The 23,669-nt window shown below is 40.2% G+C and overlaps 1 protein-coding gene across 13 annotated transcripts in view; it reads left to right on the top strand.

Moving 5' to 3' along the window:
• INVS (inversin) overlaps positions 1 to 23,669 on the top strand; it is a 160,609-nt gene that overhangs the window by 94,686 nt on the left and 42,254 nt on the right. For all 13 annotated transcript variants that reach the window (XR_002336995.1, XM_021066620.1, XM_021066607.1 and 10 more), the window contains 4 exons: positions 118 to 273; positions 657 to 886; positions 5,538 to 5,644; positions 11,694 to 11,906. Coding sequence is in view for 12 of the 13 variants with exons in the window: in XM_021066620.1 (XP_020922279.1) it covers positions 118 to 273; positions 657 to 886; positions 5,538 to 5,644; positions 11,694 to 11,906 (706 nt within the window). In the remaining variant the exon portion in view is untranslated. The remainder of the gene's footprint in view (positions 1 to 117; positions 274 to 656; positions 887 to 5,537; positions 5,645 to 11,693; positions 11,907 to 23,669) is intronic.

Here is a 23,669-nt window from a genome sequence, read left to right on the forward strand (position 1 = left end):
TAAATTGCATTTAGCCAAAATGATGGGAAAATCAAAACAGGTACATACATAGTTAGAAGAATTAAAAGATAAAGTTGTTATTTAAAAGTTCTTCACTTTCTTTCACTTCCTCTTTAGCTTTGCATGCTGCTGCCCTTTCTGGCCATGTCAGCACTGTGGAGTTATTATTGGAAAATAACGCTCAAGTAGATGCTACTGATGTCATGAAACATACTCCACTTTTCCGTGCCTGTGAGATGGGACACAAAGATGTCATTCAGACACTTATTAAAGGTTAGTTATTAAAAGGGCTCCTAATAAGTCACTCTCCAAAGGTGGGATTTCTTGCATTTGCCTTTTGAAATACAGCTTTACATGGCAGGGAACTGCCCAGGTAGAAGGTTGGAGGGAAGAGTCTGGCATCAGGAAACTTGAAGTCTGCTCCTGGCTCCTCCTGTTAGTAGCTGTTTGATTTTAGAAAGGTCATTCCACCTCCTTGATTCCTCCATCCCATTTCATGATAAAGGGTTAGGATTCCTGCCTGACTATAGGTGATATATGTGGAAGCTTTTTGCTAAGCATAAAGCTTTTAAAGGACTGTTGTTATATTTTTTTAAACTTCTTTTTAACAAATGCTCTCTATAGTAGACATTTTCATTTTATTTTTGCCTGTTCAGGTGGAGCAAGGGTAGATCTGGTTGACCAAGATGGGCATTCTCTTCTGCATTGGGCAGCGCTGGGGGGAAATGCTGATGTCTGCCAGATATTGATAGAAAATAAGATCAACCCAAATGTGCAGGATTACGCAGGAAGAACCCCGCTGCAGTGCGCTGCGTATGGGGGATACATCAACTGCATGGCAGTGCTTATGGAAAACAACGCAGATCCTAACATTCAAGACAAAGAGGTAGAAATTCTAGATCTTTTCTGTACTGTTTGCTCCAAAGTGTTTGGTGTATTGCTTCTTTGTCAATTAAAATTAAGAAAAACAACAATTTACCAAATGAAAAGCTCACTCACAAATATGTCAATTAAAAATGCTCTTTATTTGTCCATGTTCTCTTCTAGTCCTTGTCTGTATATCCATGTATAATTTAACAAAGTCATAATATAGAATGGGAATTGTTTTATAAATGTTATAAAATTTATATGCATGATATATGCATATATATATGTAAATATATATATGATATGATTTTACAAAGCACATTTTGTTTTGTTCACTTATAATTATCACCAGTATTTTTTCACTCGGTATCACCGGTATCTTTTCACTTTGGTGCAGCCAAAAAACAAAGAAGCTACTATTATTCTTGTTTTACAGATGCAGAAATAAAAGTTTATGGAACTTAAATAATTACCCTAAGGTGACAGCAGTGGTGGGTGTGTCAGGAAGAGTCAGGGTCCAAACTATGCCTGTAACCTAAACTTATAATTAACTTCCCACTGCTGCACACTTTTTTATTATTTATAGAACATATTGCATTAATCATTGTGCATTTAACTTCTTGAACTTTTTTCTTTTGGGTTATTAGACTAACTTCACCTAAGTAAGATTATTACTGAATCAAAGTAAGCAAAGGTGTATGACTGTGACTAGGCCCTGGTATATACTGTCAAACCAATTACTAAAACATGTAGGTTAATCTGTTATTCCCTCAGCTTCATAGCACATGTATTTACTTCTCTCAACTTAGCCAATATTGACATTTGTTTGCTACTTTAATTACTTTAATTCTTTAAAAATACTGGCATGTTTTCCAGGTCAGACAATATATTCCCTATTAATTCACTTAATAAGTATTTACCAAGATTGTTATTATTATATGTGAAAGTCACATAATGAAAAATATGTACAGTATGGTCCATGTACCTATATTATTAGAAAGGGATCTTTTATAATTTGTAGTACCTTTTACATTTTTTTATACAAGTTTCCAGTTCTTACGTAAGTAGTATTTTACTTATGTGAGCTACTTCCCACTTCTGTTAGTTTTTTTGTGTATTGTTTTGGACTATCCACATAAAAATAATTCTGTCTATGAGTAATAAATTTTTTTCTTTCCTTCCAATCCTTATGCCTTTCATTTCTTTGTCTTACCTTATTGAACTATCTAGGACCTCCAATGCAGTATTGAATATAATTGGTAATAGTTGACATCCTTAACTCATTCTGGCTTTTCAGGGGAAATCTTTAAATATTTCACCATTGAATATGATGTTTGCCATAGGTTCCCTTATACTTCTGGTTGCTAAGAGTTTTTCTAAATCACAATTAGCTATTTCATTTTCATCAGATACTATTTTTGCTCTATCAACATCATCATATTATTTTTTTCTACTCTTTGCTATTAATATGATGAATTACAATTGATTATACTGTCCCACCTATGATATATTTTAGATAAACAAATAGGTTTTTTGTTGTTGTTGTTTGGTTGTTTTTTTTTTTTTTTTTTGCCTTTTAGGGATGCATCTACAGCATTTGGAGGTTCCCAGGCTATGGGTCAAATTGGAGCTGCAGCTGCCAGGCTACACCACAGCCACAGCAACATGGGATCCAAGCCGCATCTGCAACCTACACCACACCTCACGGCAGTGCTGGATCCTTAACCCACTCAGCGGGTCCAGGGATTGAACCCACATCCTTATAGATGCTAGAAGGGTTCATTACTCCTGAGCTACCACGGGAACTCCCCAGATTTTCTTGCTAATTTTGTAAGATTTCTGGAGTTCTCTGGTGACCCAGCAGTTATGGACTGTGTTGTCACTGCTGTGGCTCCAGTTTGATCCCTGGCCCAGGAACTTCCACATGCCAGGGGTGCAGCCAAAAAAAAAAGAGAGAGAGAGAGAGAGAGAGAGAGATTTTGCATCTTTGTTCATGAGAAAGCTTGACGTATAATTTTTCTTTCTAGTATTATATTTTCAAGTTGTTTGTTTTAGCAAGGTTATGCTGATCTTATAAAAACAGTTAGGGAATAGTCCCCTCTTTTCATATTCTCCTAAAGAATTTGTGTAAGATTGGTATTACTTCTTCCTTCAATGCTTGGAAGAATTCTCTGCGGAAGTCACCTGGTCTGGGGATTTTCTCTGTGCAAAGGTTGTTAATTATTCAACTTCATTAATAATTACAAGACTATTCAGATTTTCTAATTATTTTCCTTTCAGCTTTGGTAAGGTGCATATTTGGAAAAATTTATCCATTTGGTTAAAAATGTCAAATGTATTTACGTAAAGTTTATCATATATTCTCTTTTATACTTTATGTCTGTAGAGCCTATGATGATTTCCTCTTAGTCATTCCATGTATTGGTAGTGCAGGTTGTCTCTTTTATTTTTTAAAAAAGCTTCAGTCTTGCTTATTCATCTTTTCCAGGGACTCCTATCTTTTAAATTTTTCTTTTCTTTTTTTTTTTTTTTTTTTGTCTTTTTGCCATTTCTTGGGCTGCTCCCGCGGCATATGGAGATTCCCAGGCTAGGGGTCTCATCAGAGCTGTAGCTGCCAGCCTACGCTAGAGCCACAGCAACACAGCATCCAAGCCACGTCTGCAACCTACACCACAGCTCATGGCAATGCCGGATCATTAACCCACTGATCAAGGGCAGGGATCGAACCCGCAACCTCATGGTTCCTAGTTGGATTCGTTAACCACTGTGCCACGATGGGAACTCCCTTTTAAATTTTTCTATATTTTGTATTTAAATTTTCTATATTTTACTGGTATTTACTCTTCTCTTAATTTTACTGGTATTTTACTGGTATCTACTCTTCTCTTAATTTTTTCCTGCCACCGTTTTCCTCAGGTTTAATTTAATATTTTTTAAAAGATTCTTTTGACTTCCCACTGTGGTGCAATGGGGATCAGTATTATCTTGGAAGTGCTGGATCACAGGTTCAATCCCTGACCCAGCACAATGGGTTAATGATCTGGTGTCGGTGCAGCTGTGACTTAGGTTGCACTTTCGTCTAGGATCTGATCCCTGGCGCAGAAACTCCATATGCCACGGGGCAGCCAAAAAAAGAAAGAGAAAAAAAAGGTTTTTTGTTTTGTTTTGTTTTTTGTCTTTTAGGGCCACACCTGCAGCATATGGAGGTTCCCAGGCTAGGGGTCAAATCAGAGCTGTAGCCGCTGGCCTATACCACAGCTACAGCAATGCAGGATCCAAGCCATGTCTGAAACCTACACCACACTTCATGGCAATGCCACATGCTTAACCCACTGAGCAAGGCCAGGGATCAAACCTGCATCCTCATGGATGCTACTCAGATTCGTTTCTGCTGAGCCAAGACAGGAACCCCCCCAAAAAGATGCTTTTGATGAAAGTTTAAATCATTGATGTTTTTTAACATATGTATTTAAGCATGCTTCTTATTCTAAGCAGTGCTTTAGCTGTACCCTACAAATTTGGATAAATTGTGCTATCACTATCTTTCAACTCAAACATTTTCTAATTTCTATTTTGATTTATTATTTGACCCATAGATAATTTAGAAGTGTATTGTTTAATTTTCAGGCAGTTAGGCATTATCTTTTTGTTATTGGTTATATTAGTTTTCCTATTGCTACTGTAACAAATTTCTACAAACTTAGTGTCTTATAACAACACAAATTTATTATCTTACTGTTCTGAATGTCAGAGTCCAAAATGTGTCTCACTGGAATAAAAATCATAGTGTTGGCAGGACTTCTCTCTTTTTGGAAGGTCTGGGGGGAATCTGTTTCCTTGACTTTTCTTACTCCTAGATGCTGCCCTCATTCTGTGACTTATGGCCTCACTGCTCCATCTTCAGAGCCAGCAATGACTGGCTGATTCTTTCTCACACTGCATCACTCTGACATTCACACTTCTGACTCCGTCTTTCACTTTAGGACCTTAGTGATTACAGTGGGCCTATCTGGATGATCCAGGATAATCTTCCCAGCTCAAGGTCTGCTCATTAGCAACCTCAATTCCATCTAATTTCCCCCTCTCCATATAATATAATGTAGCTACAGATTCCAGAGATTAGGATATAGATAAGGGAGTGCCTTATTCAGCCTACCACATTCATTTGTAGCTTAAATTTTACTGTGGTCAAAAAACATACTCTGAATTGTTTTAATCTTTCAAAATCTTTCAGGGCTTTCTTTATTTTCAGCATATGGTTGATTTTGGTAAATGTTCTATGTACACTTGAAAAGAGTACTAATTTTGTCATTGTTTGATGCAATGTTTTATATACATATCACTTAGTTCAAATTTTACATTATATTGTTCACACCTTCTGTATTTTTTGTCTATTTGTTTCATCAGCTATTGTAAAAGATAGGTTAAAAATCTCCCACTGTGGTGATGGTTTTTACCATCTCTCCGCCTTCAATGTTGTTAGTTTTCATCCTGTGTACTTAGAAGCTATGCTGTTAGATGCATATAGGACGTAGGATTATGTTGTGTTAGGATTATGATGTCTTCCTTTTGACTCCTTTAACACTATGAACTATCCTTTTTTATATCTAGCAATGCTTCATGCTTTCTTTGTCTTTCAGACATTGAAAGGTTTTTGTTTATGCTTGTAGGGAAGAACAGCTTTGCACTGGTCCTGTAACAATGGATACCTTGATGCCATTAAATTACTCTTAGACTTTGCTGCTTTCCCTAATCAGATGGAAAACAATGAAGAGAGGTAAGCTGTTGATAAAAATAGTGTGTTGTTCACCTCACTTGCTTTCTGCCATATTAAAAATCTCAAGTTTCAATACTGGCTCAGAAGTAATAAGTATATTCATAAAGAAATTATGCACTAAGAAATCCTGAACCAGAAAAAGGAACATGCAGTGTTGATTTAGAATCTTGGGGTTTTAAAGCTATTCAGAATTTTAGATATTATGTAGTCAAGCTACATTTTCCAGATGAGGTATCTTAGGCCTTCTTCTGCCTTATGGATAGAATAAAATCAGGGAAATCCTGACTGCCCAGGAATAGGAATTTGGTTAGGCCAGTGGAATGCCCTATATACTCACAAAGTTTCTCTTGATGAAGAGGATATTATCAGTGAGTGGATAAGACATACCACCATGTAGCATGAAAAAACAAGGACAAATTAAGGTGAAAGTTTGGGATTTTAATCTAAATACAGATTACTTGAATAATATGAGCTCCACAGAATTAGGCCCAATAAATAGGACTAGACACTGTGACATCTAGGCAGAAAAATTCTTGGGGGTCATTCATCAAGAAGATTCTAGTGATTTGTAGGTAATAACTAAGATGGCAATCAAATTTCCACACTGCAGTTCCCCCAGCCTGGGTCTGTGCTTTAGTTTTCATTGTTCATGGAAGCTCTGACTAAAATGGCCCCTGCTATGACATCATCCCCACCCTTTTGGTGGTTAAGACAGCACTTTCTTTTTGTTAGGAGGTAGGAAACTTTGTAGACAAAGAGGCACTTTCACTAGGCCCACTGTCTTGCAGGAAACATGAAGCTACCCCTTCATCTTTCCCATGTATTTCAAAACCTTTCCTCATTCGTTATACTCTCCATCTGTTATTTTCCAGTTCTCTTTTTTTCTGAAGCTTGTCTTCTTTGCCTGTAAAGTCTTCCTTCTCTCACCCTGTCTTCATTGTCTCCATTTCCTCATAGTCACCATTCATGCCTTTGCATTCTGGCTTCCATCCCCCACATTTAGGCTGAAGTCTGTATCCGAATGGTCACTGACAAATTCCTAGCTGGCAAATCATATGATATCTTCTTTGCCCACCCTAATTAGCCTTTGTGCATTACCTGGTCCTAGTGACCGTCTTCTTTACCTTATTGAGACTATCCTCTCTAAGCTTCTACAACAGTGTACTTTCCCCCATCCTCTTCTCATTATGTCTGCTCCTTCACCATTTCTTTTGGCTTCTGTGCCATTTTTAATTTTTTAAATATAAAGTCTTTAGGGACTGGATTCCTTCTCTCAGGCTATCTCCTGTGGCAACCCAACAGTCCACTGAGGTTTCAACACTTACCAGAGTGTCGGTGAGCGCTCACTCTCCACTTCAGACCCAGTATCTGTCCTTGGTTCACACTGTCATCTCCACTTCACGACCTGCACCATTGTCTAATTCTCGCCCTCTTTGACTCTTTCCGAGATGATCACAATGCCTCCTCACTTGTTTTCCTTCCTTTGATCTTTCCCTCCTTCAATTCATTGCCTTCCAGAGTAGGCTTTCTAAATCATATCGCTAATATAACTGTTTATTATGTAATTCTTCCTGCAGTCTCATCTCAGAATATTGTTCTGATGCCACAGTCATGTGTCCCAAACAGTGTCCTCCTCTACATGTTTTATGTAATCTGTCTTCCCCGTCAGTGGAGAACTCTTGAAGATCCTGGTCGTCTCTGTATTGCTCACAAAGTGCCTTTCATGAAGTTGATGCTCAGTAAATAACTGTTGAATTATCAAATTGGTGTTTTCAGACTCCCAGTAGCATTACCTTGCTTCATACCTGCATTAGAAACTTCTAGATTTTTTTTTTTTTTTTTTTTTTTTTGCTTTTTTAGGTCCACACCCACAGCATATGGAAACTCCCAGGTCGAATCGGAGTTACAGCTGCCTGCCTCTGCCACAGCCACAGCAACACTAGATCTGAGCTGTGTCTGCAACCTGCACCACAGCTCATGGCAATGCCAGATCTTTAACCACCGAGAAGGCCAGGGACCAAACCTGCATCCTCATGGATACTAATCAGATTTGTTTCTGCTGCGCCACAACGGGAACTCCCAGAAAATTCTAGAATTCTTAAACTGCATGCAGACTTAGGTAAAGTAGACTGGTATGCCTTACTTTGAGAGTGATTATATAAAGAACTCACCCTTTCTATTATAGTCAAACAATTACAAAACAAAAAAGGTGAAGATTTAGGCATTCGGATGTTTAAGGCAACTGGAAAAGCCAAGCAGAATCCTTAAGGCTGATGTTTTGACATTAAAGCAGATGTATGAGGGTGCTGAGGTTTCTCCCTTTGATGCCCTAAAAAAAAAGAGAGAAAGATTGGGAATTTTAAGCATTCTAAGAATTAGTGATATATTTCTATAAAGGATATGCCTGACTACCTTTTTTTTATGAAACAATAAAAAATTTTTTTGTAATTCACTTCCCATTTGTGTGCTAAACCTGGAATTTCAGACCAGATAAGTGCATGAATTAAGGTGATTACTGCCTCCTGGAGTAATATATGTTAATTACAGACAAAAGAGCCAAAGGGAAAATCCTTCTAACCGTACTTGCCAGTGTATAGATGAAAAGAGACAGTGGCAATATCCCAGTCTCCTTTAATGTTTCATCAGCAATGCACCTTGATGTACAAATGTCAGAACTTGGCACTGCCTTTTATGTTTATTGACATTCTAGTTTAGGCATTCTACTCATTCCATCAGACCATTCCCACATGGCAAGTCCAATTGTATCTTGTCTCTTGTCTTTATCCACATTGTTTCTTGACTGGTTACCATCAATGCAGTGCTAATTTTTACTTCACATGCATTGACACAAACCACTTGATGTGCACTGCATAGACATAATTTTTGCCAACTACTGCTGGCTTTCAGTCAATAACTATCTGACAGCCATACTCTGACATAGATGGGAATATGCACAGCACTCGAATGTTTCTAAATTGAGTTTGGGATGAAGAAAGATTCGATAGTAATAGTCACAATATGGTCAGTTGCTTAAACAGTAGGCATAGACTTCAACCTTAAAACCTTGCTAGATATTTGGATCATGTCTCCCTGAATCAAAAATTGACTGAGAACTGTATATTTGAATAAACCAATTTAAAAAAAAAAAGACATTTTTGACATTTAAGACTTCCTTCTGAATTTACAGTTTCCTTACTGAAGTGATCAAGTCACCCTTTGCTTTTATTGAAATCTTCTTTTTATATTTTACTGTGACTGGTTGGTGAGTTTTGAAGAGAAAGAATTTCTTCTCTGTAATCACAGGATGATTTTGTGTCTAATAATCATCATTTTCCCACCTCATCCATCAGCTAGTTCCTCTCAACACCTTTGACTGCACTGGTTCAGTGACAATTACCCAGAGAGGAATTGAATCAAGGTCCACTGGTCCCACATACTAGTTTGGGCCCTATGCAAATAATATTTGTGACAGGTGACGGTGGTATCACTGACGACACTACAGTGTATGCCCTGTAATAACAATGGCATTAATTAACTGCTTCCTTCCTACTGCTGCCATCTTCACATTCAGTGTTTCATTCTCTCCTCATACAATGTCTGTGTTGAGGAAAGGTGGGGTTTAGAAACACCGAGGAAGTTGGTTAGGAAGTGACAGTCATCATTACCATTGTTGGATGTAGAATATAGGGTGGTTTTTTTACTTCAATTTTTGCGCTTTTTGCATTGTTTGAGTTCCTAATCTGTGTGTCCTTTTTTCACTGTAGTCATTTTTCTTTGAAAAATGGAAGCATATTTGCTAGGATATTAACAGGGGTTAATTCTGAAAGTGGGAGTATAGATAACTGTTATTTTCTTCTGTGTTTTTATTCAATTTGTTTTATAGTACCAAAAATAGAGAAAATATATTTTTTAAAGGATTCTGCCTAAAATAACACATCTAGAAAAGTAGTCAACTAAGATTCAAATACATAACTATTTGACAATAACACCCATCTTTTTAAAATAATGTATTTATCCCAAAAAAAGTATGCACAGTGTACAACACTTAAAAGGCATAAGAGGGCATTCAGTGAAACTAAATATCCCTCCTATTCTTGTCTCCAAGACAACTAGCTTCCTCTCCAGAGCCATCACTGTCACCTGTCTCTTGGGCAACGTCTAGAGATATAATTTATATAGATGAGCACACAGGGATACATTCTTTTTCTATCAATGGAGCACATAATAATACTGTTCTGTTTCTTTTTTGTATTCCATTGAACAAGTCATCCTGGAAATTATACCTTATTTATTCATATGCCACAGTAAGGCCTGCATTATACAGATGTCTGTATTACATGGATGGTCTGTGTTTTATTTAACTAGTCCTCAGAGGTATTGTTGTTGTCATTGTTTGTCTTTTGAGGGCCGCACCCATGGCATATGGAAATCCCCAGGCTAGGGGTCTAATCAGAGCTGTAGCTACCTGCCTACATCAGAGCCACAGCAATGCCAGATCTGAGCCATGTCTGCAACCTACACCACAGCTCACGGCAATGCTGGATCTTTAACCCACTGAGCGAGGCCAACAATCGAACCCGCAACCTCGCATGGTTCCTAGTCGGATTCGTTTCTGCTGCGCCACGTTGGGAACTCCAGTTGTTGTTTTTATGGCCATACCTGCGGCATATGGAAATTTCCACAGTCTAGGGGTCGAATTGGAGCTGCAGCTTCTGGCCTACTCCAACAGCAACAGCAACACCATATATGAGTCGTTATCTGTGACCTACAGTGCAATTTGTGGCAATGCCAGATCCTTAACCCACTGAGTGAGGCCAGGATTTGAACTGCATCCTCACGGACACTATGTTGGGTTCTTAACCCACTGAGCCACAAAGGCAACTCCTTAACCAGTCCTCTGTTGATGGAATTGAGGTTGTTTCTGTTGCTTTATTATTTCAAACTGCACTTCTATGACTATTCTTGTACATAAAGCATTTCACACAGGAGAGCAGATCTATAGGACAGATGCCTATAAGTGAATTGGCTCTGTTGAAGGGAAGATGCATGAATAATTCTGACAGATATTGCCAAACTGTTCTCCGTAAAGATCGAAGTAGTATATCTAGAGCCTATCCCCCTCCATCCTTGGCAGCACAGTGTGTTATTAAACTTCCTGATCTTTGCTAAGCTGATCATTAGACTGAAGTACTCACTCCCATTAGTCTTAAACTGTATTTCTCTTAAATGAGTGAGGTTGAACATATTTTTATGTTAGGAGCCATTAGTATTTCCTTTTTGAGGAACTATCTTTTATCTTCTTTATTGGTGTTTTTGGCCCTGTAATTATTTGTTATTGTTATGTAGCTATATTTATCTTAAGATACATAAAAATGAAAATTTCTGAGTTCTGTATCTTATTTTAGAAAAAAACTTTCCACTCTAATATTTTTTAAAATCTTCCATAATTTCTTCTAATATCTTCATGGTTTCTTTTTTCAATATTTGGCTCTTTGCTTCATCCAGAATTCATTTTGAAATGAAATGTGATGTAAGAGTCTTTTCTTTTTCTAGATGGCTACCCAGTTGTCCTAAGCACTATTTAATAATCCATCTTTTCTGCAGTGATTTAAAGAGCCATCCTCCTTAGATACTAAAATTCTCCATTTGGCGGTATATTTTTCACCTCATAAGCATTAACTATCCATAATCACGGGCTCAGACTTATGAACCTCACAGCATATTATTTGCAATACTTTTTCAGGTAGGAATGAGGAATTATTTGGAATGTGGGAAAGAGGAAAACTGATCATGTGTTCTCACAGACCCCAGTTTATGAGAAAGTGAGCAAAACTCAGGAATAGACATTGTCAGCAGCACAGAGCACCTGACCCCAGCTTCACCCTTGTTTTGTGCCTCCCAGAGAAAAGAGGAACAGCCCTGGAGTAAGAAGATGGCTTTGCCTTTATTCATCTTAGAATGAAGTTTCCTTCTGCTGCATACTACTGCCAGTTTAACTGTGCCTTAAATTACATACCAACACTTAAAAAAAAAAATCTCCCTGCCTCAGGTACACTCCCCTTGATTATGCATTGCTTGGTGAGCGCCATGAAGTGATCCAGTTCATGTTGGAACACGGAGCCCTGTCCATCGCAGCTATACAGGACATCGCAGCCTTCAAAATCCAGGCCGTCTACAAAGGTTACAAGGTCAGAAAAGCTTTCCGAGACCGGAAAAATCTCCTCATGAAGCATGAGCAGTTGAGAAAAGATGCTGCTGCCAAGTAAGTGTGAGCTCTAGAGATTGTGTTCTCACAACGCAGAGTCAGCAGGGAAGCAGGTACAGTGGTGGGAGTGGCCAGGAGAAGCAGGAGAGGATCAGAAATAATTGTGAGCCTTGTACCCACGTTACCTTCCCCCTTCCGCTCTATCAGTCCTTCAGAGGACTGAGGTTAACAGGAAGGATAAAGACTGCTCTACTTGGTGGCTATTCCTCTAGGTTAGTCCTTGGTGTTCTAACCCGGGGACAGATCACTGCCACACCCACCCATGGCAAAGAATTGGAGGGTGGGGGCGCTACCTACAGTAAGCTTTAACAAAGGGGTAACTGGCCTTCTCACTTTACCTGCCTTTCCTTACACCAATATCTAGCCTACTTTCGCTAGACTAATCCTAGTTTTGATTTGATTAATAAATCTGTACTAAATAAGATACTTTAGTTGAGAAATATGGATTGAATTCTTACCACACATACAAAACGCTTGGCTTGAGCCTAAGTAGAAAATAGTAACTACAAGTAAAGTACGTCTTCGAGGACCTCACACATTTTTGGTTAATGTGCCTATTACACATTGTGATTATTTTACCATAAGTGATTGATTTTAGATTATGTTTTGTTTTGCCTTTTCTTTGATATTCATGTTGGGTATTTTAAATAGCAAGAGAATATTGCATTAGCAGATACAATACCAAAACCTCTGAGGATAAAGATGCAGATGACAGGCAGATCCCAGAGGCATAAATTCCTGGCTGTATCTTGATTGTTTCCAGATCTTGAGTCCTTCCAACTCTTGAATCCTACCATATCTTGCCCACAAGGGGAAAGCGAAAGGATAATAGTTAATAGTTAAAATAATGATAAAAAGGCAGGATAAACCATGTTAGTGAGAGTTAAATACCAGTATATACTGGAACGTTAAACATTATGTCAGTCCTTAGTAGACAAGATTGACAAAAATGCACCATTTTTGGTGACTCTGAAGCTACCGAAGTAGGTAGCATCCTAGGAAATATTATTTTGCAGTCTTTTCTTTTTCTTTTCTTTTTTTTTTTTTCATCTTTTTGCCATTTCTTGGGCTGCTACTGCAGCATATGGAAGTTCCCAGGCTATGGGTCTAATTGGAGCTGTTGCCGCCGGCCTACACCACAGCCACAGCAAAGGGGGTCCAAGCCGTGTCTGCGACCCACACCACAGCTCATGGCAATGCTGAATCCCTAGCCCGCTGAGCAAGGGCAGGGATCGAACCCTCAGCCTCATGGCTCGTAGTCGGATTCGCCAACCACTGCCCCACGACGGGAACTCCTGCTGTCTTTTCTTAATGAGGCTCTCTTCACTTTTACCAAAGATTCTAGTATGAACCCAAAGCCTCCACATGTCGCTTTTTGCAGCCTTCTCATAAAAGTTCTCTGCATGTGAATGACAACTGTAAGTAGGTAATAATATAACAAATTACCCTGAATTGCAAGTAAATATACCCTGCAAGGGAAGGAATATTGTATTTCCAACTACTGATGTTTCCGTAAACTCCACTTTAATGTGTGAGAATCTGTCTTCAGAATTTGGAGTCCTATTTACCCACATACGAGATGAGACTCTACAAAGCAGCGTGACTGACTTTGTCCTCCCAGAGGAGTACTGATCCAGACACGTTCCACTACATTATCCGAGAGAGGGGCCCTGGAGTCCTCCTGCGCACACCCCCCCACCCCACCCCCCACCCCGCCGCCAGACTGTCTTTCCAGTGGAGTAGAAGGTGGGAGAGTGGCAAGGAGACCTGGGTTCACACCTAGCCTTTGGTGTTTACTTGCAATAAGCAGAGCACAGCATTTCTTTCTCTGGGCTTCAGTTTCTTCATCTGTAAAACATGATAGACTAGACCAGTTGATTTCTAGGCACCTCTCCCAGTTCTTTGGAAACCTCCGTCTCCACCATGACTAATCTCAGCCTCCTCTTTCTCTCCTTTGCCTGTGATGCTGCCCAGAGGCTGTATGCCTGGGGCCAAGAGTTCCAAGTCAGTATAGAGCAGGGAATTCAAAATGCACTTGTCGGAAGATCTATTCAAATAACGCTGGGCTTAAATAGAGTAGTAGTCTGTGATATTTTTTCCCCTAACATGGCCCCTCGTAACTCCAAGCCTGGCGGGTTTGAACTGACATGAAGATTTAGGAAACATCTATCTGGTCCAACCTCCATCTTCTACCCTTTCAGTTGTTATCCTGATTTAGTTTCTCTGTTGTGGAAGACACGTCCTCTTTGTTCTTAATTCTTAGCCTCTGAAATGGATTTTTTTTTTTTTTTAATTTATGGCTGCAAGCACGGCATATGGAAGTTCCCGGACCAGGGTTGAATCCGAACTACAACTGTGACCTGTGCCATCGCTGTAGTAATGCTGTTGCGGAAACCACAAAAACTGTAGCAACGGAAGGAGACAAACAGCACTCGGAGATATGGAAAAGCAAGGTTTATTCAGCACCGGTGCAGGCTCAGAGGAGTCACCTCCAGTGTCTGAGCACCAGGTCTTTGTTCTCAGTAACTTTTATACACTACAAGGTCTTGATTTTCCCATGTAAGCATCCCGGACCTCCCCCATCCCCAAGCAGACTGAGGTTACAGAAACAGAACTGATAAGCAATTCTGGGTACCTAATTAGCAGGGCTGCTGGCTTGCTGATACAATGCAGTGGATTCCATGCAGCGTGGCGCAATGGATCCCGATTGAATGCAGTGGATTCCATGCATTGTTGTTACATTATTACAAGAAGGGTGGCATAGTGATTAGCACAGCTGGAAAGGCTTGCAGCTGCCTTCTTAGCCAAGGGGGGGTTGTTCTTTAGTTAAAACTCCATTTCAATGCTGCATCCTTTAACCCACTGAGCCAGACCAGGGATTGAACCTGCATCTCCACAGCAACCCAAGCCAATGCAATTGGATTCTTAAACCACTGCACCATTGGAGGGAACTCCTGAAATGAATTTTTTAAAACATTTCTTTAATTGAATTTTTATTTTACATTCAAGGATAGTTGATTTACAATGTTGTGTTAGTTTAAGGTATGTAGAAGGGTGATTCGGTTATACATATACCCATTCTTTTTCACATTCCTTTTCCATATAGGTTATTACAGAGTAGTGAGTAGACTTCCCTGTGCTGTAGAGTAGGTCCTTGTTGATTATCTGTTTTATTCATTGTAGTGTGTATACATTAATCCCAAGCACCCAATTCATCCCTTAAAAACACTTTTAAATGGGAGTTGTGCTTACTGCTATAATTGAAATTGCCAAAACTAAAACATGTTAATCTCCTTTATTTTCCTCAGTCACAATCTTTCCTTCATTGTTCTTCATTATTTGAAATAAACAAGTTGTTTACACTTTAACCATCACTTCCTACAGTCTTTGTAGCATAGAACTTCAAGAGAAGTATTTTTTGTGTGTGTGTGTGTCTTTTTAGGGCCATACCCACGGCATATGGAGGTTCCCAGACGAGGGATCAAATTGGAGCTGTAGCTGCCTGCACCACAGCCACAGCAATGCCAGATCTGAGCTGTGTCTGCGACCTACACCATACCCATGGCAACACCAGATCCTTACCCACCAAGCAAGGCCAGGGATCGAATCTGCATCCTCATGGATGCTAGTCAGATGCGTTTCCACTGAGCCATGACAGGAAAGCCTCCAAGAGAAATATTTAAATGGAGGAGAAATTGATTTAATTTGTCTTAATTTTATTTCTCAAAAGTTATTTCTAAAAATCTGAGTCAGTGTTTAATTTTGGTTTTAGTTTTGGTTTTGAGAAACAGAAATCAGAATATTAGATTCAGTCTTTACTGCTGCTGCCTCAGTGACTAACGTGGCCCAGGCACATCCTGTTACTTCACATACCTTTCTCAGTTCCTCATGTTAGGATGGCAGAAATCACCTTCCTTAATGTAAGGATGTGAAAGGAGCTGATTAACTTAGAGTGATTTCTATTTTACTGATAGAAAAATTGGAAGAGAGAGTTTTTGTCATATTTTCTAAGGCATGTTTTTTAAGAAAATACTATTTAGGAAATACCTATAATCCATTTAAAAGCACTTTATAATTCATACTGCACCTCCTATGTTGTTGCCAAAATGAACCTTACTGTAATTTACCTGCCAAAGCACAGAGTTGAATGTAGAGGAAAATAAGACCATATTTATGTTGAGCACTCTTCTTCCTTGAAGCATCCTTTTTGCTCAGATTTTCATTTCATTCTCTCATTTACAATCTCTTCTAAGTTTCTGAACTCTTCCTTCTCATGTCTTTTTAATTTTACCACCTCCACATTGAGGTCAGCCCTGTGGACTTTTATTCATGCTATTCTTTTTTCATTGAAACTATATCTACTCTTAAAACTTAAATTACTTCATCACTGTAGATAACCCCTTCATCTCTCACATCTTGACCTCCTGGAACTCTAATCCCAAATCATCAGTTGCCCACTGGGCATTTCCACTTTGGTATTCTTTTGTTAATTGCCAACATGTCAGATCATTGAATGTTTCCATTTGCATGTCCTTTTTGTCACTGTCACTTCAGGCTCACTGTGTGAACCTTATGACTCATCACCACAACCTCTCTTGTCGCCTCCTTATTTCCCTGATAGTGCTGCCGTCACTGATTCTGCTAATTCCTCTTTTGAAATGTCTTTTGCTTCAGTTCTTCTGTCCCACTGCTCTATACAGGCCATCCTTCTTGAAAACCATCCGTAATGCTACTGCAGATCCTTCAACAGTTTACTTCCACTTGTATCTCCAAGTCTCATTCTTCTCCACTAGTCCCACCTCCCTCCCCTCACATTTGGTCATCCTGAACTTTCTTCACTTTCTCACTTACCACTTTCCTTGCACACCACGCTCTCAGGAGACCTGACCTTCTTTCTGGCTAGCGTATGAGATTGAATGTGTCTCTTAGAGTTACATAGCCAAGTCCAGCTTGGGTCACCCAGTTCAAGCTCTCGTGATGCCAAAGTCCCTTCCACAGGAGGTTGTTCCATGTCCTGATAAAAATCAAGTGATAAGGAGTTCTATGCCTCTCAAGCAGCACATTGCATTAGTGGGTGTTCTGTCTGACAAGTTATTTTCCTACCTTTTGGTCTTCAGCTAACTCTTGAAGCAAAATAGTCTGCATCCTTTTCTGTAAACCAACTTTCAGATTATTAATGAAAGTGCTCATGATATTCGTACTCCTACCCAGCTCTCTTTCTCACTTTATAATAGATCCCCTTGCAGTCTGCAGTCTCCCCAGTTTGTCAGTGTCTTTCTTCAGGGTTGACCCATAAGTCTGAACCTTCTGCTCATACAATGGTCTGACCCAAGGGGAAACACTGCCATGATTCTACTCCATGCCATTCCACTTCTCTGAGCCTCAGTTTCTCATCTGTAAAGTGAAGGAAGATTTCTTAATCCAGGATGGGCTTTGGGGCTCCATGAATGCCCTGAAACTGTGGGCAGCATTTTGTCTGTCATGAGCATATGTGCATTTGGGAGGCGGAAAGGATATATAGATGTTATCACATTCTCGAATAGGGTCCATGAATCACAGAGAGATTTTTTTAAAAATTGGACTAAATGATATCTGAGCTTCCTCCCAGCTCTAACATTCTATAAGGCAAAGGTCCTAAAACACACGACATTTTCTTATTCCCTTGAGAGGAAGTCAAAGACCAAATATTACTAAGCCTGTTATTCAGTGACAGTGAAGAGACAGAATCTGACAGACTCCCTACATTCAAGGCAATACCAATTGAAAAGGTTAGAACTAAACCTTTTCTGTCTTGTGAGGTAATGTTTCCTCTCAACAGAAATGTTCCAGCAGAAATTGAATTATCATCTCTCCAAGATAATATATAAGGAATTTTTAAAAGTATATAAAGAGCTGATCACTCACATCTCTTCCAAGTCAAAGATGCTGTGAGAGTCAGGTTGCATGTCTTTGCTCATGCTCTCCTGTCTGCCTGAAATAACCTTCTCTCACTTCCCTTCTTTCTCATTTTGACATTGTTTCCATGTAGGCTTTTTTCCCTTCCAGTTTAATTAGTCTCCCATGTCCTCCCATTGCACTGTGTAGATACCTTTTTTAGGACACATCACATCTAGAACTCACTATCTGCAAGAGTATATGGGTCTGATTCCCAACTAGATTGTCAATTCCTTGAGAGCAGGATTTGCATTATGGACCTCTGTACTTCTAGTACCTTAGAGTTTTTAACATATAGTGAGAATTTAATAATAAATGTTCAATAACTGCTTCTTTAGTGGATCTAAAACCCTACCTAAGATATTCATCATTCTGGGCCTTAGTTTCCCCCCCTGTCAAATGGAAAGGTTGGACTAGATCTTCTCTGAGGTCTCTGACCACTTTAGCTTGTTTCCCTTATTCAGGCAGCAAACACATTTATGTACCATTTATCCTCACAGTGCATACTGGCACTTATTTATATATTTGTGCCTTTGGTTTTCCAACTCCCTCCATATTTATCATCAGCAAATTACGTTTGACAGGCTTGTGATTTTAAAAAGAAACGTGAGAACAAAAGGTTCACCACTGCATGTACTTGAACATTAAACCCACTATGTAGCCTCCCCAGAGAGTTATATTTCCTCAGTTTTGAGAAAAAATTAATTCTATTGGACTGTGCAGGAAGAAGCAGGTTCTTTTCCATTCTGTGAGCATTCAGGTTGCCATTGCCATGAATATAAAACCTCAGAGAGGTTTGAGAGATATGATTAAAATGACCTGCACAGAAAAAGGAGTTGAATGGTTTCAACAATGAACATTTTCTAAAAATATCATCAGGCCCAGCCCTGTGGGTCTTAGATGGCAAGGCACTCATACCACACCTCTATCCAGATCCAGTCACAGCTTAACAGTTTTACCTGTTAATAAAAGTACCAATGAAAGGGTTCTCGCTGTGATGCAGTGGGTTAATGATCTGGCTTGTCTCTGTGGAGGCGCCAGTTCAATCCCCAGTCTAGTGCAGTGGGTTAAGGATCCAGCATTGCTGCCGCTGTGGCATAGGTCACAGCTTATGCTTGGATTCAGTCTCTGGTCCAGAAACTTCCATATGCCATGGGTGTAACAGAAAAAGAAAAAAAAGTAACAATGAAGAGTTCCTTGGTGTCTCAGTGGGTTAAGAATCTGACATTGGCACTGTTGCGGCTTGAATCACTGCTCTGGTGTGGGTTTAATCCCGCCCAGGAACTTTCACGTGCCATGAGTGTGGCAAAAAAAAAAAAAAAAAAAGTAGCAGTGATTACTTATACTGATGTAGTGCTTTATAGCTTACAAAATTCTTTTAATGTTTTGTTTTTTTTGTCTTTTTAGGGTCCCACCCTCAGCATATGGAGGTTCCCAGGCTAGCTGTCCAATTAGAGCTGTAGCCACTGTCCTACACCACAGCCACAGCAACACGGGATCCAAGCTGCGTCTGCAACCTACACCACAGTTCACGGCAACACCGGATCCTCAACCGACTGAGCAAGGCCAGGGATCGAACCTGTGTCCTCATGGATACTAGTCAGTTAACCACTGAGCCACAATAGGAACTCCATACAAAAGTCTTATACATTAAATCCCTATAGTAAGCCAACAAAGTAGACAGAGCAGCTAACCTTAAACTCATTTCACACATGGGAAAAATAACACAGAGAGGTTAATTTGCCTGAAATCACAGAGCTTGTAAGGGGAGAGTTGGCATGCGACTCAGTCTTACCGTAAGCCAGGGTTCCTACCATAGGAATGCTTCATAGGAATCATACCTCCAGCCCCGCTTATGTAGAGGCTCTCTCCAGATGCCAGCACCGTCTGATAGGTCAGCATGGAACAGCTCTGCTTCTTTTTTCTGACTTATTCCCAATATATAACTGGTGGTGGTGGCAGAACCAGGCCCCCAAGTCAGCTTTCATCCAGTGCTTATTCAGCTGTGCTATGTCATTCCCAGTGATTGTTAAGGGAATGGTACCAAGCCACCAGCATCAATTCTACAACACAGTTCAATAAAGATCTCATTGCTCTCAAAGCTAACGTAGTAGAGCACACCATTATCCTCCTAAATCCTTGAGAAAGTTAAGAAAATTAGTTGGCTGCAAGCCTACTCCAGGACTATAAACACAAATGGCATTAGGGCAAAGCCAGGTTAAATCAGTACAACAGCAGAAAACACTAACTTGACCTCCTGTTTTGTGCAAACCATTTTAATCACATCTTTCAAACCTCTCTTAGTCCTGAATTCATGGTAATGGCAGCTTGAATACTCCTGGAGTGAGAATGATCCTGCTTTATTTCTGCAGTGTCTCACAGAATTAATTTCTTCTTGTGAAAACTGGGCAAATGCAACAGTCTATGGAAACCACATAGTGGGATAGGGAAAAAAACAAACAAACAAACAAACCCATCAACTTCCAGGACTCAAACATTCCAGGCCCAGAGGCAGGTCTGTGCTGTTTTGTGCAGATGGATGCATCCAGTGCAGAGTTGCTGAAGCCATGGGATATTCAAGCCATTGAAGTAACTGCCCTTGATCTGGTTCCCTGTACATCAAGCAATCTTTTGATCACTTGGTTTCTTATCGATCCTTTCTGTATAGTTGTCATCTAGGCTACTAATCTGTAGAAGTCCCTACTCTTGGTTCTTACATCTGGTTTGGGAGGGCTCCAGGGTATGTCTCTGGATATACTCACAATAGCCCTTCAGAGATTTGCACCAACAATGTGTTTCTTTTCTTTTTGTTTTCCCTGGGAGAAACAGCCCCTATTCCTTCAGCTCACCCACTGGAGACCTTCACTCTGTGGTGCACAGGGCCCAAAGCAGAGGTTGTCAAAGATGGGACCCCCAGTTGGCTTTCTCACCTTCTTATGCTACGAGCCTCTGGGCAGCTGCAAAAATTGCTCTAGAAAAGACAGTACAGGAGTTCCCTTCGTGGTGCGGCAGAAACGAATCTGACTAGGAACCACAAGGTTGTGGGTTTGATCCCTGGCCTCGCTCAGTGGGTTAAGGACCTAGTGTTGCTGTGAGCTGTGATGTAGGTTGCAGACGCGGCTCGGATCTGGTCTTGCTGTGGCTGTGGTGTAGGCTGGTGGCTACAGCTCCAATTCGACCCCTAGCCTGGGAAGCTCCATATGCCGCGAGTGCAGCCCTAAAAAGACAAAAGACAAAAGAAAAGAAAAGAAAAGAAACAGTACAAACCAGACTAATTGGCAGCCCATCAAAAGCTGTTTTTTGCCTGATTTCCCTTAAAACAATTGAAAAAGATGAGAGGAAATTGTAGGACTATTTTACACATTAAGATTCTGCCATATTAATAAATGGCCTGCCAAAATGTTACCTGCTGTGTTACGGACAGGGTTGTCTTTTTTTTTTTTCTTTCTGTTTAAATTTTCATGTGAACTAGAGTAACATTGGTTCTTTTTCTTATGTTTGTTTCCTAAACTTTGCAAAAGATAAATCAAGTATACAGCATGACCCACCGTGAAGATAAAAGATCTTTGACATTCTCTAATAAATTAGTTGGAAGAAAAAAAAAAACTTAAATTTCAGGAAAATTACTGAATCTAAGAGTTTAGTACTAAAAGCTACATTAAAAGCTAGCCTGAAATGCTGTTAATGGTTACTTTGATATATTATCACTTTCTTCCCATGACCCAGTTCATTTTTAAATGATGGAAGAAGATTGAGTGAATTTTTTAAAAAATGATTTTGTCATTGAGATGAATTTTATAGGGAGAAGTAAAGCCACTGAGTTCCAGCTCAGCTGTGTATATAGTTTACCATGTAACCTTAGGCAAGTCATTAGGCTCTCTGCCTCAGTTTCCCTGTCTACCAAATAACAGCATTACCCTCAGTAAACTGAGATTCCTTCTAATTCCTAGACTCTGAGCAATGGTTCTGGACCTTTTTCCCCAGAGAAATACACACACACACACAGAGGCTCATGTGCTATTCACAGAAACTGTATCCTGTTTGTGTGTGTGTGTGTGTGTGTGTGTATGTGTGTGTGTGTTGATTGTTGTGGTTGCTGATGATTTTGTTTCAAGGCAGCAGTACAGATAAAATAGGATGCATGTTATGAATAATTCCCAGTTCCTCTCCCACTCCCTTTTTTTTCAGTTATCACTACTTTTACATTAAGAACCACAGCTTTGGAGAACTGTGCAATTGTGGGCTGTGTGCTACCTGGAATATTTTTTAATGCAAAATCTATCAATTTTTAAAAAATATTAATTGGAGTTCCCGTCGTGGTGCAGTGGTTAACGAATCCGACTAGGAACCATGAGGTCGCGGGTTCGATCCCTGCCCTTGCTCAGTGGGTTAACGATCCGGCGTTGCCGTGAGCTGTGGTGTAGGTTGCAGACACGGCTCGGATCCCGCGTTGCTGTGGCTCTGGCGTAGGCCAGTGGCTACAGCTCCGATTCGACCCCTAGCCTGGGAACCTCCACATGCCGCGGGAGCGGCCCCAAGAAAATAGCAAAAAGACAAAAACAAAAACAAAAAAAAAAAAAAACAAAAAAAAATTAATTTACCTCTATTCATCAGCTGAGGATGTAATTATATATTCTCATGATTACTTTCTTTCTCCTGAATCTTACTGAGTTCTACCAGAATGAAAAAACAGCCCCTTGTGACCATACCCACACGTCTTCAGAAGGCAGAGCTCCCTTTCTTTCTGGCTATCCTGATCACTTTAAAAGGCTAGATTCCCTCTTTGTCCTGTAGCTGCCTTTGTGGAAGGCCCAGAAAGGTCTGCAGTGACAGGGTTTACCCAGGGGCTGATGGACAGTGCCTTCTTGGAATTGACAAGGAAAGCTGTTGGTTTTCCTGAAAGAAGAGAAATGATTGCTCTAATAACAATGTCTAAGTTATCACTGCAAAGCCCCTCTTGATAGCAAAAATACCCATTCACATGCCAAGCCAGACAACCCCACACATGAGACTGTCTGACAGACCAGTGTTCTTTTAAAGCAGTTCTGTTCATCAGTGCTGGTAAAAAGAGTAGCACTCCCTCTGCCTGCCAGGGGCAAGGCTACCAGATCAATTAGCAGCACTTCAGCCACCCAGATGCTTCCACCTTCTTCTGAAAGGCAGCCTCCTCCCAGATAGGTCACACTACAATGGCACCTGCTAACATCCACATGAATCTCAGGCACGGATGATGACAGGCTGTCTGGCTCGCCTGTCGATTGCAGCACAGTGTGCACAATTGTCAGCACTTGGCAAAGCATGTAGCAAGACCTGAGTCAAATAAAAACATTCAAGCTGTACAGGAGGCAGCACAACCCTTTTCTGGGGTGGAACTCAATGGGAAACTATCAGAGAAGGAAAGCCTGGAGCCCAGATCAGGGGCTTCACCACATAAGATGAAAGACCTTCAGAAGGGGCTAAGTTGACAAGGCTTTATATTGAAGTGTAACTCAGATATCTATCATCCGAATCTTCCCTGTCCCTTGAGAGTTAAATAAGCCTTGTTTCAAATTGCACAGTCTGTGGAATTCTGGATTCTAAGACTTTTGGGGGCTTGGGGTCTCTGCCTGAGCACTTGCTTCTGATATCTTAGCCCACAACTTGTCAGGTTGCTTGTAAAAAGGCATTTATGAGCATGAGAGGCTTTCTAAAAAGCTGGCACCATTGAGGAGACTCACATTCCATAGCCCGTAATGGTATAGTTAACAGCCCGCACGAGATTTTCCTATTCTCTCAAGCCTCGCTACTCAGGTTATGGGCAGAGGACCAGCAACACCTGTATGACCT

The sequence above is a fragment of the Sus scrofa genome, chromosome 1 (assembly GCF_000003025.6).
Source record: "Sus scrofa isolate TJ Tabasco breed Duroc chromosome 1, Sscrofa11.1, whole genome shotgun sequence".
NCBI lineage: Eukaryota > Metazoa > Chordata > Mammalia > Artiodactyla > Suidae > Sus > Sus scrofa.